General features: G+C 40.0%; 3 protein-coding genes across 7 annotated transcripts in view; 2 read left to right on the top strand and 1 right to left on the bottom strand.

The window, feature by feature from the left end:
• The window catches only part of LOC105563555 (glycogen-binding subunit 76A), a 32843-nt gene extending 23404 nt beyond the window's left edge, over positions 1-9439 (bottom strand). The window contains exon 1 of one of the 2 annotated variants that reach the window (XM_012015217.1): positions 9354-9439. In XM_012015217.1, coding sequence (XP_011870607.1) covers positions 9354-9422 — 69 coding nt within the window. In that variant the 5' untranslated portion in view covers positions 9423-9439. Of the gene's footprint in view, positions 1-3816; positions 4338-9353 lie in introns of those variants that run through there. The other variant, XM_012015219.1, reaches the window with a different exon arrangement.
• LOC105563556 (protein FAM69C) lies at positions 9383-15425 on the top strand. Of its 4 annotated transcripts, none has more exons than XM_012015223.1 (4): positions 9383-9543; positions 13336-13496; positions 13648-14335; positions 14589-15425. In XM_012015223.1, exons 1-4 carry the CDS (start codon positions 9394-9396, stop codon positions 14802-14804), a joined length of 1215 nt encoding a protein of 404 aa, XP_011870613.1. In that variant the 5' UTR covers positions 9383-9393; the 3' UTR covers positions 14805-15425. The 4 variants fall into 4 exon arrangements, with proteins under 4 accessions (XP_011870613.1, XP_011870612.1, XP_011870614.1 ...); XM_012015222.1 differs by having other exon boundaries at positions 14574-15425; XM_012015224.1 differs by having other exon boundaries at positions 14558-14746.
• An 817-nt stretch (positions 15426-16242) lies between these two features.
• Positions 16243-17207, top strand: part of LOC105563552 (putative ATP synthase subunit f, mitochondrial) — a 1669-nt gene continuing 704 nt past the window's right edge. The window contains exons 1-2 of the mRNA XM_012015216.1: positions 16243-16442; positions 16529-16627. Coding sequence (XP_011870606.1) covers positions 16352-16442; positions 16529-16627 — 190 coding nt within the window. The 5' untranslated portion in view covers positions 16243-16351. The remainder of the gene's footprint in view (positions 16443-16528; positions 16628-17207) is intronic.

The following is a 17207-nucleotide window of genomic DNA, read 5'->3' as shown; positions in this document are numbered from 1 at the left end:
AACTTGGACCAAGTTTTAGCATCGTGGACGCGGCCTTAATAGGAGATAGCAAGTTTTCAAGATCCAAATTCAATCACAATCTTCTTTCGCGGCGATTGCACAATCTAACAATGAATTTTCCACTAAATAGATCTCATTCCAAGGGCAATAAATTCACGGTGGAACCAACAGACGATGCCTATTAATTTAATAGAAAACGCGCTGTCTCATATTACGAGCCTGTCTCATAACAGGGGACTTTACTAATGAAGACAGAGAGACGTTGGGAAGCATGCCACTTTTATATCAAACATCTTTATGTACGCACTATTTAGGATTTATTTAAGTTTGTCAAATGACTCATCTTGTACACGAGTGCTAGTTTGACGCTATAAGTAGCGATAAATATTTGACTTACGTAAAAGTATTTGACTTTCTATTTAAAAAAAAGTAAAAATTCCCCATATAAAATACAAGATGTCCCTGAGCTATTAACTTCTGCTGCCATCGAAAAGTAATGCCGATAATACAGCTTGAAGAAACTCTGATGATCAATAAACTGATGAGCAATAAAAATTGAAAACAATTTTCTACTAATCTAATATGCGAAAATGATATTTTAAAAATGATACTTTTTTATAATAACAATAAATTCATTGGTTCAAAATAATGTTGAAATTTTTTAAATTTTAATTCAAGTAAATAATAAATATAAACAAGTATAGTGTGCAGCAATCACATACAATCTAATAATTTATGTAACAAGATATTTATTTTCGTCCAAGTTGCATGTTCTACAATAATATTTCATACATTAACGTGCACGAAATTCAACTACGAATAGTATAAAAGTGTAAGTGTATGGAAATGCCTGTTGAATCTGTATTTAATTTAAGTTGATCATAAATCACTTTTCACTCTTTTCTAGTCGGTAAAGCTAATCGTGGGCGATCACGTAATTATAGAAATTGTATTTTTCAACCTTCTCTGCATTAATGAACTCTGTATGTAATTAACCTTTTAATGATCCATGAGTGTCGCGAGGAATATTTTGCGGGAGTCTGTAAGTACCATTTGTTTTGATGCTAGAAAATCCGTATCAGACTCTCTACGAATTGAGATTGAAATTAGATTGAAATCTGACCAATCAGAGTAAAGTTTACTAATTTCAAATTTAGTGTATTTTACTCTGATTGGTCAAATTTCAATCTAATCTCGGTCTCAATCCGTAGTCTGATACGGGCTTTACAATTATTTTTGTCGGCAAATTAAGCATTGAAAATAGTGTAAATCTAGCATATCGTTCTTGAAAAGAACGAAACATCTTCACGAAAGAAAACTTGATAAAATGTTGACGAGTGGACTCGCGGAGAAAGAAACGACCCTTTGACAATGACTTTTCAAGTATTGTCGCGAGAGGGAAGAGACTTCTATGCGGGAGGACCGATAACGCAGGCGCGAGACGTTTAAGGAAAATCCATCCGGCACATTGGATCGAAGGTCGTGCTCATCAAGGTGACCTTCGCTGAGGCATTCGCTCAATCCTAGCACGTACATGGAAGCAAGATTCATATTTTCCGATCTTACTTTTCACTTGAATTAGAAATATAGCCTTATTTTCATTTTCGTCGCACCTCGTTTCCGCAAAGATTTCTTAAAAAATTCAGCAAAACTAATATCTAACCCATCGAATTCAATTTTGAAATTGAAACGGGATTCCGTCAGTTTTATCGTAAGTCTTGGAAAATAAGGAATGCAATATTTTTTCTACAGTCCGCTACTCAAAATCACAGTCAATGCAATAGAAATGGCAGATCGCGACCTTTATCAGCTGAGAGATCTACAGTCTGGCGAGTGTCTGCGCGCGATTAATCGCTCGATCGCGCGCGATCGGCGAGACGTGATGTTCGATCGTGACTGCGACCCGCGCCTCCTCGAGCAACTAGAAATAACAAATAACGTAACATGAAATGTGAACAATACACGCAGGTAACCAAGAAGAAAAAGGGAGAAAGAGTGGGAAGGTCAAAGGGGCGAACCTGCTTCAACGACTTGGACGTGAAGATGAAAGACTAAACTTGTGCTTTTTTTTGTCAACAAGATTAATCAGAGAAGTAAACTCGTGACACTCTTAAACACTCGTTAAACATTCGTTAAACTCGTATATCGCCTCCGCCCAAAAATTTTAAAGCCCAATCAGAAATTACTCGTCGATCGACGTCGAAACGACGTTATTTCTCACTAGAAGGGAATTAATTACACTCAAATATTTTTACTACAAAGCTGAATCATTTGTCAAGGAACGTTAACTTTTTAATTCAAGAATTCCATTCGAGTTTACACGAGAAAGCCTATTTTGCGGAAAACATGTTTGCGACATGTAAGCCTACTTACAATTAGTCACAATTTTATTACAAACTCGGCACGGCACGAGACCGTATTTCCGTTCGCGCGAATGGATCATCAACCACAAATCGCTTCAACCTGCCCGTAAAGCAGTATTGCGTTTATTTTCGTCCAATGGTAGGAGCTGGTGCGGGAGCAATTGCAATTCTCTGCTTCTACGAGATATGCGCACATTTTGAAGGTCTCGTAGCGCAAATGTTTTCTCATGCTGAGAGGAAGAAAGAGAATGAAACAGGCAGAGAAACTTATCTCAACTGCACGGAAAGAAAAACGTAGCTGCCATAAAAACTGCATGTGGCAACTAAATTTCAGTTGTTAAATATGGACAGCTAATATTTAGCTGTGATAGCTAAATATTTTACTACTGTGCCTATTGTATTAGATGTGACAGCAAAGACACCGTTTGCTGTGCTTTAGAAATTTAAAGTTGTGGCAGCAAAATATTTTTAGCAAACCATGATTAGCTACAGTAGCGAGAATTCTTTTTCAATGTGGGAACGGAATTCGCGATTGGTGAACGGTTTGTCGAGAGCTGCTAGTTTGCGATAACTTTAATCGGTGAACTTTCTGTGTCGGGCCCTCGTCTGTTATTTTATTAATTAAAAAATCGCTCGCGCTCCTTCCTTTCGGACTTAATTTTCGTACGCCTATGTTAATGTTGTACAATAATCATTGGCGAAAAAGAAAGTCCAACCTTCAATCCTTTCTATGCGGCAATTTAATTAATATCTTCGTATATCTTATTTTTTAGATATCCATTTGTACCTTTACTCTGATATCTCAAGACGATTCGAATCTTTTGAATAATTTTCTGTCAGTGTCATCCCACGATATTACCGATGTTAAAATCGGAGCATTGGCATCGCAACGCAACCATGTCAGACGAATAAAGCCGATGTAATCAAGCAAATCGGCAGAATGAGCGCTTAAGAAGCAAACTCCCTACAGAGCGAATCATATCGTTGTGTCGATCTACACAAACCTTATACATTGTGTGCACCCCCAACCGAGGGTTTAATGGCTGCGAACGAACGGGACGTGAGGAGAAATGAACGCTTTTATTCGTTCATTCTATAACCAGAATTATCAAGATTGTTTAAAAGAAATTTAAAGCTCTGAGAGAAATTAGTTCAAATTTGGAAATTTTTAAAATGCAGTTTCGGGCGTTTGATTTACTTGAGAATTTGAGAAAATTTAAAAGCAAGGGTATCTTTCCAAATTTGAATCGTTGTTTATTAATGAAAAATACCGGTCAGCCGAGATTAAATGTTTACTGGGAGCACTGGATCTTTTTCAGTTCGGATTGCATCAGAAGATAAGGTCGTTATATGACACCTTCTGCTTCTGCAACGGACTCACTATGATTCTTCTCATATAACATTCAAGTGTCGTCCTTTTTTCAAAAAGCAATCACACGCGTGTTGCACTCACCGACTCCCCGGAAGGCGTCTTCCCTCTTTTAATCCTGTTTTTTTTTTCAAAGAATCAAAGCTGCACGAAGCGAAATGCACTCGCGTTCGCTCGCACGTCCGCTCGGGCGGAGCGTTTCCGCGCTTCCGGTCCTCAACTTTACGAAGACGAGGCCGGATTTTCGGAGGAGAATTTCACGTCGGACGGACGACAGCGACGGCAACGGCGACGACGACGTCGGCAACGATGACACGGAGCTCGAGCGTAGATCTCTACGTGCGACGTCTCGTGTAAAAATGACGACGATATTCTCTCCCGCCGGAACGGCTGCCGGCGGCACAAGGGCGTCGAAGGTCGCAGCTGCGCGTCGCGGTACGCAGGTGCGTCTCTATCTCTCTCTCTCTTACTCCCGCTTACTCCGTTCGGTAGCGCGCGAGATTCGGATGCTGCTCGGGTACGACACGATGCGCCGGTGACGGCGACGTCGTCATTTTGGCGTTAAGAGCTGATCCTAAAGCCGTCTGTTTTATCGACTTTCTTTGTTAGAAGTAATCTTTTAATTGGCTTTATAGAAATGCGAAACTCTTTTACGGAATTAAAGTACGCAGCAAAATCTAGACTATGCTGGTCGACTTTATATCAAAAACGAAAATAAAAATAAAAATTTTACGTGTAGAAATAGTTGCAGGCTTTTTCGAGAGGTCGCTACCAAACGTCTGTCAGATTGTCAGTAAAGTCATGATGTTGACGATGCTAGAATTCGATCCAAAATCTCGGTCTGAGCAATGTGTAGCTAATACAATTACTGCTTTTTTGTAAAAGTTGCAAATTGATTGGCTATAAATTTCTCGGACCGAGTAGAACTTGGAATTAAAAATGTCGATAATTGACGTTTTTCATTCCGTCTCCTATGCCCATTCTACACATAGGGATGATCCTACTTGTGGCTCATCCGATACCCCTTCTATACCTAAAGCTAATCCTACTTGCAGCTTATCCGAGGGAGTAGTATAAAGTGTAAAAAGTTTACACTTTGGTTGGTTTCCAATCGTACCAAAGTACAACTACAGTGTACCCTTTTACACTTTATACTACTCCCTCGGATAAGCTGCAAGTAGGATTAGCTTTAGGTATAGAAGGGGTATCGGATGTGGTAAAAGTAGGATCATCCCTAGGTGTAGAATGGGCACTACAGAACACGCGCTTCGCGCGCGCTGTTTGTGGTCAAGCATTGTGTATTTTTAAGAATTTGTACACACGCGAAGAGAGAGAGAGAGAGAGAGAGAGAGAGAGAGAGAGAGAGAGAGAGAGAGAGAGAGAGAGAGAAGTAATTATATGCGCAACGTCACTTTAAAATAAAAAGTAATATGTCACTCACTCATACAAGTCGCAACAGCAAAGTTGTACATTGTTAACTATATATGTTAAACTGTAACAATACAAAAATGTATACGATTATTATAGACTAATTATGCAAAATCGAAACTATTGTATTAAATATACTTTACATTTTATATTTAAAAAAATAGGTATTTATTAAAACAATTACATAGAATACTGAAAGTCTTCCTTTTAAATACGAACTCACAAAATTTTATACGTATGGTTTTGTCTCTAACACTTATTCGAATGCTCGTTGGAATCATTTGAACAAATAAAATAAAAGCACAGAACAGATGATTCATTTTGCACAAGTAGCAAATAACAAAAATGTAAGACACCTTACGATTTCTCTGCCATTGCCCGATGCCGCCTAAGCCTGCTCCTCCTCTGAGATTTTCTTGTTACTTTGCACTTACACTCACCCCAGTGAGAAATGATTCGTCGATCGATGTCGAAACGATGTCGAATCGACGTCAATTTGACGGTATCGATGTCGATTCGACATCGTTTTGACATCGATCGACGAATCATTTCTCACTGGGACAGCACTCACTCGCGTTAATCGTACGCACGAAATTTCGGACACTCCCGTACGCGATGTAAAATACCGTGAAATGCAGTAAGTGACGTTCTTTACTTCCTGCCCGTTCGAATTGCGAAGAACGACAGAGCGAATTACGCCGTGAACGCCGAAGTCGCACAAATTTCTCTCCCCGAAAATGGAACAGATTACACGAAATCGATAGATAAAAGCGCGGTGCGTAAACGAGATGTAACCGCGACAAAGTACCACGGTTTACATTCATGTTTTAGATGAGTTGGTAACGTAAAAATGGTTACCGGTAACGTAAAAATAATATCACGCACGGAACAACTCTCGCTGCTGCCTGCCGGCTCGACGTTCGGCGAGCGAGTGATAAGTACGGAATTTTCCATTACGTAGATGGGCCAACGAATTCTCAACGTTTTTTTCTTGTTTTTCACTCGGCGCGGTGACGTACGATGTTTTTGCGTACCATCATTGTACCTGAAGGTCGCCGCGCTCTCACTCGCTCGCCGAACGTCGAGCCGGCAAGCAGTGACGCGAGTCGCTCTGTGCGTGGTATTGTTTTTGCGTTGTCGGTTTCCAAGACTCGATCGTGAAGAATGTAAGGATAAAACACTATTGATTTGGACTCCTTTATCAGTGACGAGTAACGCTACTAGATTAATTATTAAGTTTCCACAACTCGTAATGAAAAACGAATTGCGCGTTGAGGCGACGGCTCTTTATCAACGTGTACATGGATATTTTACGAGACTAACTCATCTAAAATATGAAAGTAAACCGTGGTACGTTGTCGCGGTTACATCTCGTTTACGCACCGCGCTTTTAACTATCTATCGATTTCGTGTAATCTGTTCCATTTTCAGGAAGAGAGAGATATTTGTGCGACTTGGGCGTTCGCGCTGTAATTCGCTCTGTCGTTCTTCGCAACTCGAACGGGCAGGAAGTAAAGAACGTCGCTTACTGCATTTCACGGTATTTTACATCGCGTACGGGAGTGAGTGTTGTGAGTGTAAGTGCAACAAGAAAATCTGAGAGGAGCAGGCCTAGGCGGCATCGGGCAACGGCAATCGTAAGGTAAGTGTCTTATATTTTTGTTATTTGCTAATTGTGCAAAATAAAGCATCTGTTCTGTGCTTTTATTTTATTTATTCAAATGATTCGAACGTGGATTCGAATAAATGTTAGAGACAAAACCATACGTATAAAATTTTGTGAGTTCATATTCAAAAGGAAGACTTTCAGTATTCTATGTAATTGTTTTAATAAATACCTATTTTTAAATATAAAATATAAAGTATATTTAATACAATAGTTTCGATTTTGCATAATTAGTCTATAATAATCGTATACATTTTTGTATTGTTACAGTTTAACATGTATAGTTAGCGATGTACAACTCTGCTGTTGCGAACCGTATCAGTGAGTGACAAATTACTTTTTATTTTAAATTAACGTTGCGCATACAATTACTTCTTCGTGTGTACACAAATTCTTAAAAATATACAATTCTTGACCACAAATTGCGCGCGCGAAGCGCGCGTTTTATCGTTTCTAGTAAAGATAAAAAGATAATGAGATAAAGTAATGCCCACTGGGCATTAATGGGCATTGATGTACAAGATTTTGGTCAGCGGTTTCCCCCTCGACCGACACCGTCTCGAGACGCATGTACAGTGCATTAATTCGCTTCGAGCCGTAGTGTCAAAAGCATCTATGTTTAAATAATCAAGTAATTTTCGTCCATCCCTAATTATTACCAAACCGAATTAACACACCGTGCTCCAAATAGCCAAATCTGTTAGAACAGATTTCGTCAAATGTCCACTACACATATTGAAGGCAGAAAGACTGCAGGAACTGATATATTCGACACATGTCGCCAACGTGTCAACAGAAATACAACAAAATCAGCTCACACACAGAAAAAAAAGAATATTTTTCCTTTGAAAATATATTTTCAACGTGAAATTGCGTTAAAGTAAGGAAAACTTATTTAAATGAAGCAATTTTACATAATTTAGTCAAGAAATATATATCCTTATTATTTAAGAATAATTTTCTTGAATGGGAAGGAAACAATACTGGATAGAAAATAACATATTTTCAAATCGAAAATTGCAATGATTAAAACGATATTATTGTCAAAGTAATTGTATGTATTTTTAAAGTAACAATTATAGTATTTAAATAAGAGTGTAATATTGTTGGAATGCAAGATTATTAAATGCTTCTAATTGTTAGTTTAATTCATGCTTGTCTCTTTCTAAAGTAACAGTTGGAAAGAGACAAAGAACGAATTAAGCTAAGCTTAAAGTTAAGCGACGTTGGTGAAACCGGGCCTTAAGCATTTACAGATCTTCTCTGCCGTCGGCATAACTAGTATGCCCACTATCTGTCGACTGTTTGGTCTTTCGTTTTTAATCACGTATGTAGCCCGTCCATCTTTGGACTAGCGGCCATCCAGCGGCGTGTGTGTGTGTATGTATGAGAGACTCGTCAAAGTTACACTACCACACACAACAATTGTCTCATTGGTTCCCCCCCCAAAAAATGGTAATGCGTAGAAGAATCGATGCAAAACCGAACAAAAGACGTAGTGAACATACCAGCTCTAACATACTGGGGTGAGACCGTTTTCTGCTATTCTCGACGTCGTCGAGAGAAAGAGAGAGAGGTGCTGTTGGGGTTGGGGTGAATCTTTGTCTCTTTCTCTGTTATCCGATTGGTCGACAATTTGCTATCTCACCCATTTAAGGTGAAATAGAAAATTGTTGACCAATCGGACAGCAGAGAAAAGAGACAGAGATTCACCCAACAGCACCTCTCTCTCTCTCGGCGACATTGAGAACAATAGGACATTTACTCCAGTATTTGTAGAGCTTACTGGAGCATACCCTAGTTACCCAGTTATCAAAATGTTAACAGATTGGCAGGAGATTGAGCAGAAACCCACAGCAAAACCATAGCCATCTGCGCCCGCATTTGGCTTTTGTCTTGGCAACAGAGTCTGTAAAATGTACGCTGTCGACAGATTGTAGGCAGAAACCAAGCAGGTCCAGTTATGTGAACAGATTTTGCTGTATTTCTGCTGGCGTGCTGGCAACATGTCGAATCTATCAGTTCCTGTATGCAATCTGCAGTCTTTCTAGTGGGCATTCGACGAAATGTGTTCCGGCAGATTTAGGCATATCTAGGATGTTATATTACGATGGCGAATCGTGGCGTCTTGAAATTGACTTGGCCAAGGATGATTTGACGCGGGGCGATGGTCGATCGGCGTACGTTCCTGGCCGAGACACGAGATTCGCCACGAGAGGCGCAGCGTCGCGACGCTCGCCTTCCTCGCTCTCGTACGCTGCTGCAGATTATGCCGCATTGCCGCAAACGCTCGTCATCGACGCGACGACCCGGGGGTCGTGGCGGCAACGGCAACGGCAACGGCAGCGACGGGACGGAATGTCGACGCGAAACGCGCTTCTGCCGCGGAAGACGGCGAGGACCGCGAGGCCGGCTCGTAGATGAGATTAAAGGAGAGGAGGGAAATAAGAAAGAGGAAAAAAAGAGAGGAGAGAAAAATTTTAAGGGGATAAAAAGAAGGGGCGAAAGCGGAAGTTCTCTCCCTCACCTTGTTCCCCGTGAGGAATCTGACGAACGGCAGCACGATCATGAACATCCGCCGGCTGCCCGGTTTCATGTACCACTACAAACTCGCGACGCTCCTCCTGACGTCCAGTCTGTTCCTCGTCGTCTACCTGCTTCTACATTGGGGTATAATGTGCACGAACCTCGAGGCCTGGCGTCACGTGTCCACCGTGGTGAGTTGCGCTGCGCGTCGGTGTCACCCGGAGCGGAATCGGCATCCTCGGGCGCGTTGCCGATCGCGCGCGAGGAAAGGGTTGGCACTTGTCGGCACGGGGTAGTGAGTAACGTCGCGGTAGTGAAGATGTGTGCGAGTGAATCCAGCGCCGGCGAAAGGGGGTGAGAGAGCGACAGCGGACGCACGCGTACTCGGCCGCAGCCTCCGGAGCGAGAGAGGCCGATCGCCCCGATCCGCCGCCAATTTGCATTCGCGCATTTTCTGCACCTGGCTTGCGTCGGCTCGCAACTTTTTTATTTCACTGGGGATAAGTCATTCTAAAGTTGCTCGCACTGTAATGGAAGAATGCCACTTTACAGTATCGATACGGAAATTCCGCCAACGGATACATATATATAACGCGATAATATGATATCCCCTGATCAGCTCGGCCGCGAGAAAATTATTCAAGTACGACCGGCCTGCGAACAAAAGTACAAGTTCAATACAAAGATCGATTACGGCACAATTTACGTTCGCGAAGGTCACTGATAAAACCAATTTCCTACGATAAAACGTCACACGACTCACTGATAAACTTATCGCGCGGAAGGGAAGTCAAGTGTACAATTTTTTCCCCAGTTTGAAAATTGGCTAAGCGTTAGTTTGTCCGGAAAATTAATTTACGTAGAATTACGTGACTTTGGCTGGACAGCTTATCCGTAAACTCGAATTGTTGCAGCGATATAATCTGGCAAGGCTGCGTTCTAGTAACCCGAATGTAGTACCTCTAGATATCGATTCCCATGAAATATTCCTAATTTTGCCGAGATCGATCCACGCTTGAATAAGGCATCTCTGAAATGGTCGAAATCCTCGACGGAGTCCCCCCTCTCTCTCTCTCTCTCTCTCTCCTTCTCCATTCCATACTTGTACCAAATAATATCAACAAGATTAAAGTTATTGAAGTTATAATTTACTCGCGATTTGAATTATATGTATAAGAATGAGATCCCTCGTACATAATTAGAAGAATAAATTTACTGAAACTGTTGACGAACATAAATGACAAATTGCAATGAATATTCATCGACGAATTAAAAAAAGATGTAAGCCATCTATATTAGAGTTCATTGATTTGTAAAGAAAGTGTCATGAATTTGTATTCTCACTTTTTCTATTGGCAACGCGAACATAAAATCGTCGTCGCTTTATATTCGCGTTCGAATTGTTTATTTGAGGGCATCATTTTCTTCAGCGACTATCGAGAAGGGCGAGTTCCGCTCTTGAGTCTGGGGATTTTGGTCAACATCTTGCGAAAAAAATGAGAATGTATATTCTAAGATTGCACCGTCTGAAGGGCCTGTCCCATTTGATTTGTTATTTTTCTAACGCTTTTCTCTAATGGTTTACCTTATCGTTTCTGTAGGTTCTTTCGAACGGCTATTGATGAGCGACAATCTTAAGAATGATTTGTTTTAAGTTTTGTAGAGTGGAGCTCTGGCGCAGCTCTAAGTATTTTGGAGAATAAAGAAAATTTTCATGGGGGAAGAACTCGAGAGCTTTAGTTTTATGGACCGTTCACTAGTCGATATCCGTTGATTTCTAGGTATACATATACTTATTATTCGTTCAACGGCAAGGAAAAATATTCCTTACTGTTTTATGAAAGAGAGAAATTGTGGAGTCCACTGGACGTAAAGATAAAATTATTATTGTACATCGACTGATAAATTTTTGTCACAATATTAATAACTTGTTTTTTTTTACAAAATGTATCGAAAATTGTGTGTCAAGATCTTGTCAAAATGGTTGCAAACAATTCTCAATCTTTTTATAATTCATGAAATAAAGTCTGTGGAATGTCTCTTAGCAAGCAGTTATAAAAATATCTTAAACTACAGCGATCTAATCAGGCTTAATGTCGATGAAGTCTTATATGACTTAACTGTCACTGGTCATTACATTCTAACAGTACTGTCGCAGCGTAGAATTAAGAGGAAAATCGCTTCTTATGTAATACTTGACCGACACACGCAAGACTGTCGTGGAAGAAGTGCGATAACATATAACATCTAACATTTTTCCAAGCATTATTGTATATGCTCGTTAATTTTCTAAAAAGATACAAATGTTATCGGACTATTCTAAAAATTTCCCTAGTAATCTAAAATATTTTTATTTGTGAAGTAAATGATGGAGAGAGAGAGAGAGGAGGGACGGGAGAGGACAGGAAATATGTGCAGATTATTATTTCACCTACTGAACGTTAAAAAGTGGATCAAAGAACAGTACGCATTAAACATTCAATGAATGTAGAGGAAAGTCCTCTATTGTGAAACAGGATTCTAATATGAGATAGTAGGTTTTCAACGTCCAAATTCAATGATAAATCTTTTTTCGCAACGATTACACGATCTAACGATCAATTTTCCACTAAACAGATTTCACTCCAAGGGCAATAAATTCATGGTGGAACCAACAGACGATGCCCATCAATTTAATAGAAACTCCGCTATCTCATATTAGGAGCCTATCTCGTAATAGTGGACTTTTCTCGACATGTATTTTTACATAAGCGGCCATGCCAAACTAAAATTGAACTGCAAGATATAAGGATAAAAGGGAACGATCGTAATATACATGTGTAGATAAATTTTTAACCTACTAGTTTAAAATATATATTAGAGATAAAAATTATTTCTATTGGACAGAACAGAGAGATAGAAGTAGATATATTTCTATTTTCTTAATAATAACTCAAACTGGCCTGAATTCTATTATTACGATTTTAAATCGAACCACTTTTACGGTCGTTATATTTTTGTATTATGTTACTCGTTAAATGCTGCTTTAAATAAAATCAGATTTTTTGACAAGAGCGCAGAAGGAAGAGACATTCTGAATGAGAAAAAATATTGAAGTCACGTTGGTAATTATTTCAATTTGTAAAACTTATTTAAAACTTCTTTTCCTCCAGTTGCAAGTAATTTCGTCTTTACCCGACGAATATTTTGCAGTTTTTTTTTTGCAAGAAAGGAACCACACGACAGTACATGTATCTTAAAACGTTGGTTTCTACTGGCAAACGTAATTAGAGATAAGTCGTTCCGTCTTGGGAGCGTTTTCGACAAGTACCACCTCGGATGCGCAGAATGTGCAGGCACGCATGACACATCTATGCGGGAGTCGAGAAGTCGCGCCGTCCCCTCCCGAGACCGTTCCCTCATCGTGGCCGATTGGGCCGACTAAAAATATCACACGGACAACGAGCCCGTTCAACGTTACGACGTTGTACCACATGCACGAGCGCAATATGTGGTCCGCACGAATATGAACGCCCACGCGCGCGCAAGAAAAGAGCCCTGCTCTTTCGTTGCTCCGAAATTCTCGCGACTCGGACAGTGCCTGGTGGAAAGAGACCGTCCGCTAAAATGAGCGCTAAAACGCATTCGTTCACTTTCGTCCTTAGATTAATATTTATTCGGAGCGAAATAGCACACGGACGCAACGAGCCCGTCGCAAAATATTCGTCGGGCAAAGGCGAAATTACTTGCAACTGGAGGAAAAGAAATTTGAAATAAGTTTTACAATTTGAAATAATTACCAACTTGACTTGAATTCTTTCTCATTCAGAATCTCTCTTCCTTCTGCGCTTTTGTCAAAACATTTGATTTGATTTTAAGTATAATTGTAATGTTCTGGGAGTGTACAGATATGCGTACCGCTTTTATTTGCTTCCCCAGAACATCCCCTTTTCGATTCCGATGAACTTGAAATCTCACACACTATCGTATAATTTCCATTTCAGTGCAGCCAGCACCGAGATGGTACCGCGATGGGAATTCTCTGCGAACCACTGTGCACCGAGAAAGGGATACACTCGCTGGCATGTGAAACGCTCCATGCAGGCAAGGAGGCCGTTTTCTCCGCGCACTGGGAAGCGACGCGGCTTGTATTCAAGGCTTCGAGGTATTGTTTCGTTCTTCTTTTTACATTTGTTACTGCCGAATGCCTGCCAGAAGTTGCGCGCTTCTTTTCTCTTCCTTTTCTCTTTCGTTAATTTTAGATTTTAAATATTAAAAAGTTTCAATTGACTCACATGAATCCCATCTCGATTTAGAACCAAAGTACCCTCGGAGCAATTCGAGTCGCTCTACTGGATGGATGCAGCCGGTTCGCGGCACTTTCCGTCCGAGGAGGATTTTGTCGCCATGATCAAAGACTTGGTTATCAATAAACTGAACGTGACTCTGGCGCAACATCAGCTGGAAAGACTCGCCCGTTTGCGCACCCATCGAGTCGAGACCGACGCCGTGAAACGTCAGCTGGAGATGGAGAATCTCTGGCCGCTGTTGCAAGAGAATGAATATCTGATGGCGATTTTGTACGAAGACAGGGACGTGTTTCCGCAACCGATCGGCACGTGTGGAACGTTTTACGTGGTCGAGTACGTCCGGCCGATCGAGACACCCACGACGGTGCTAGCCCTATCCGACTCGAAACCCGAGTGGGCCAAAAGGCTCAAGCTCGCCGTGATGATTCTTAATCTACTCGAGGAGCTGGAGACGAGCTTCCCCGAGCCGCTTCATCTCTGCGACGTGAAAATCAATCATTTCGGCTTGCCTCTAGGCGGGCAAAAACTGAAATTCTTAGATCTGGACGCAGTCTTCTCCAGGTCCGTCGTCGATCGCATCATCAGTGACGGTAAGAGTTGCGAGAAGCACGAGGACTGTGATTACTTCGACTGCCGGTCGGTGTGCTCGAAGAACAAACGCTGCGAGTCCCCGGTCCTCAATAATAATTTACAGGTAATTGACATTATGTATGTTTGTCGTATTTCATTAGTTTCCTAATATTTTTTATAATAACATAGAAAAATGTGTCGCATAAAATATATTTACAGTATTTTCGATAAAATAGTACGTTATTAAGTATACGATTGCTTTTACTTTGCACTCTTTGTCACAACTTTATGTATAATATTAGCAATTTTAACATCTCAAGTTTACTACAAATTTTCGTCGCAAAAGTTACTTGTACTTATAGATTATTTGCGAGAAGATTTTTCTCGGCTGGACGCTCTCAGGGACGATAATTATTCCTGGGCTGCTCATGTCAGAGCATACCACTAGCACATTGGCAGTGTTATTGAGACAATGCGCTAATCCAGACGGCGGCACAACGCATTTACCACGTGCGGCAGCGCCAGACAGCTTACAGAAACGACTTTACAACATGCTGAGCGAGATGGAACAAGAATACTCGGAATTTGTATGAAAAAAAGAAAAGATTGGCATTGGTAAAAAAATCATTCATTTTCACGAAGCGAGATCAAGTATCGCCCTTTCCGCGATAATAATAAGAACGCCGTAGGTTTACGATTGGAAATAGAGAAATATTTCTCGATAAAAACCGTATGCGACATTATTTATTTCAAGCTACAAATCGATACGTACAATCGTATACTTCCATCTTAAGTATTAGTATTATATGGGCGATCGTAATAAATGTGCACACTTTTATTTTCCATCACGGTATAATAAAAAAAAATCTAATAGAAGCTAGCAATATTAATAAAACTGAAGAATTACTTATTTATAATTACTTATTTATAACTAAATATTTATAGTAAAAGAAATTATACAACCGTTTACATTAGTTACATGAACACGACATAACAAATTTATTAGAGCGGCAATATTGTGATAATTAGGTATTAAAACCCCGAAAAATGCTAGTCAGATAGCGATGTAATAAACTTACGAACGCGCTTAATTAGGAGATAAAGAATGACCAGTTTCTTCCTAGAGAATTTCTTGTATATAGATAGACAAAATAACAAATAATGTGTTAAACATATTATTTATTAAATACATATAGTTTAAAATATTATATGTATTTTAGCATAATCTTGTCAAATATTTATAAATATATTTATTATACCATTTTATATTAAATTCCTTTTCTCAACCTGCTTTAAACTCACGCAACAAGTCATCAGATTGCTATTAGTAATGTCAGAAATTCACACAATAATCTCTTTTTTTTCTCTCCCAATTTAGTTTCGTTACCGTTCTTTATATTTCGTACGAAGTTTATATATTTTTATTACAATAAGTCTTTTCATTTTCCTTATGGATGTCTCCTTATCACGTGTGTAGATTTTTCTATTTGACGGTGCCGTGGGAAGAGCGATTTTAAATTTCAAAAAATTTTTTTCAACAAACTAGGAAAAGACGACACCAGTCAAATTGTCTCATTATTATTCCGTGACTTCGCTGGACATATAGAAATAATTTTTTTCAAGAGAATCCCTCAGCCATCTTTTTTATTAACACAGTCAAATACAGTTTTTGCTCTTGTAATTCTTTTTATGGGTTTTTATGTACAAAATAATACCAGAATAAGTTGCAAATTATTTCTCCCCCCCCCCCCCCAAGTTGGCTACAGTTGCGGTCGGTAATTCATCTCTTGTGATAAAAGGTTGGGACAGCCTTTACGACTCACGAAAGATAATCGATATGAGAATCAGATGAAATAAACAGATAAATCAATTAATCGTTCTGACTCTTATTATTCAGAGCGAGCAAAGTTAAATTATCAAACTCATTGTTGCCGGCTGTTGGTTTTTCTCTTTAAAAAGAGAGAGAAACTTTGAGAGGTTTGCGTTCTTTCTCTAATTTAGCAGTGCACACCCGCCATCTACAATGAAGAAATACTCGAAGTATACTCTCTATGTCTGTGGTTGGCATTGCCCGGTCTCGTACACGTTCCTCGTTCGATAACATCGTGAGATTCGTCTGTGAGGGCCCCGATAATTCGCTATGGCGAGTGGTCTGAAATTTGGTGGTTATCCTGCGGAATACGATCCTGTGAAACACGGGCCGTACGATCCCGCACGTTATTATGGGAAACGTGAGCTTTTATTCCCATCACATCTGGCATATACGTCGTTTCCTTGGACACAATCAAATATTACATAATAACCTTTCCTTTTGCAGCCGACAAAGCGTACCTGGATCTGAAACTCAGCGAGGTTCCCGGCTGGTTCGCGAGACGTCAAAAGGGTCCTCGGCCGTTTGCGGCATTGTGCTCACGAGGTACACACAGACGAGAGAGAAGCCATTTTATCGGACAAAAATTGCATAACTTTGGTGCGCCGTATAGGGAATGATGTCTGAATAATCCCGAATTCCATCAACGTCATTGAACAGGAAATAACGTTTGAATAATCCCCAATTCCACCAACGGCATTGAACTTTGAACTTTGATAATTTTATGTATTCTTTACGCCCGGTTTCACGAAACGTTGCCTAACGCTTAGTATAATTCTCTTTCTGGAGTAACAGTTGAAAAGAGAACGAATTAAGCTAACAAGCTTAAAGTTAAGCGACGTTAGTGAAACCGGACCTTAAATTATTTCTTCCTGACTGTCCCTTTAGAAAGAGACAAAGTGGGTATAACAATCCTCTTTCCTACTTAATATTATTACGCTTGTTTTGTAATAAAATTAATGTAATAGCTTACAACAAAAACGCAAGCATAAACGTAGATAGCGCACAAGCTTTGGCGTATGTCGTACTTACCTCCAATTACATGTGACGTTACTTCTATGTTTACGCTTGCGTCTTTGTCGTAAAGCCCAATGTCCACGATGCTAGAACTTGGTCCAAGTTCTAG

Source organism: Vollenhovia emeryi, unplaced genomic scaffold, assembly GCF_000949405.1.
Source record: "Vollenhovia emeryi isolate VEMERY1.0 unplaced genomic scaffold, V.emery_V1.0 DF939174.1, whole genome shotgun sequence".
Lineage (NCBI taxonomy): Eukaryota > Metazoa > Arthropoda > Insecta > Hymenoptera > Formicidae > Vollenhovia > Vollenhovia emeryi.
Note: the sequence above shows the minus strand (reverse complement) of the source record. Positions and strands in the feature narration are given on the sequence as shown.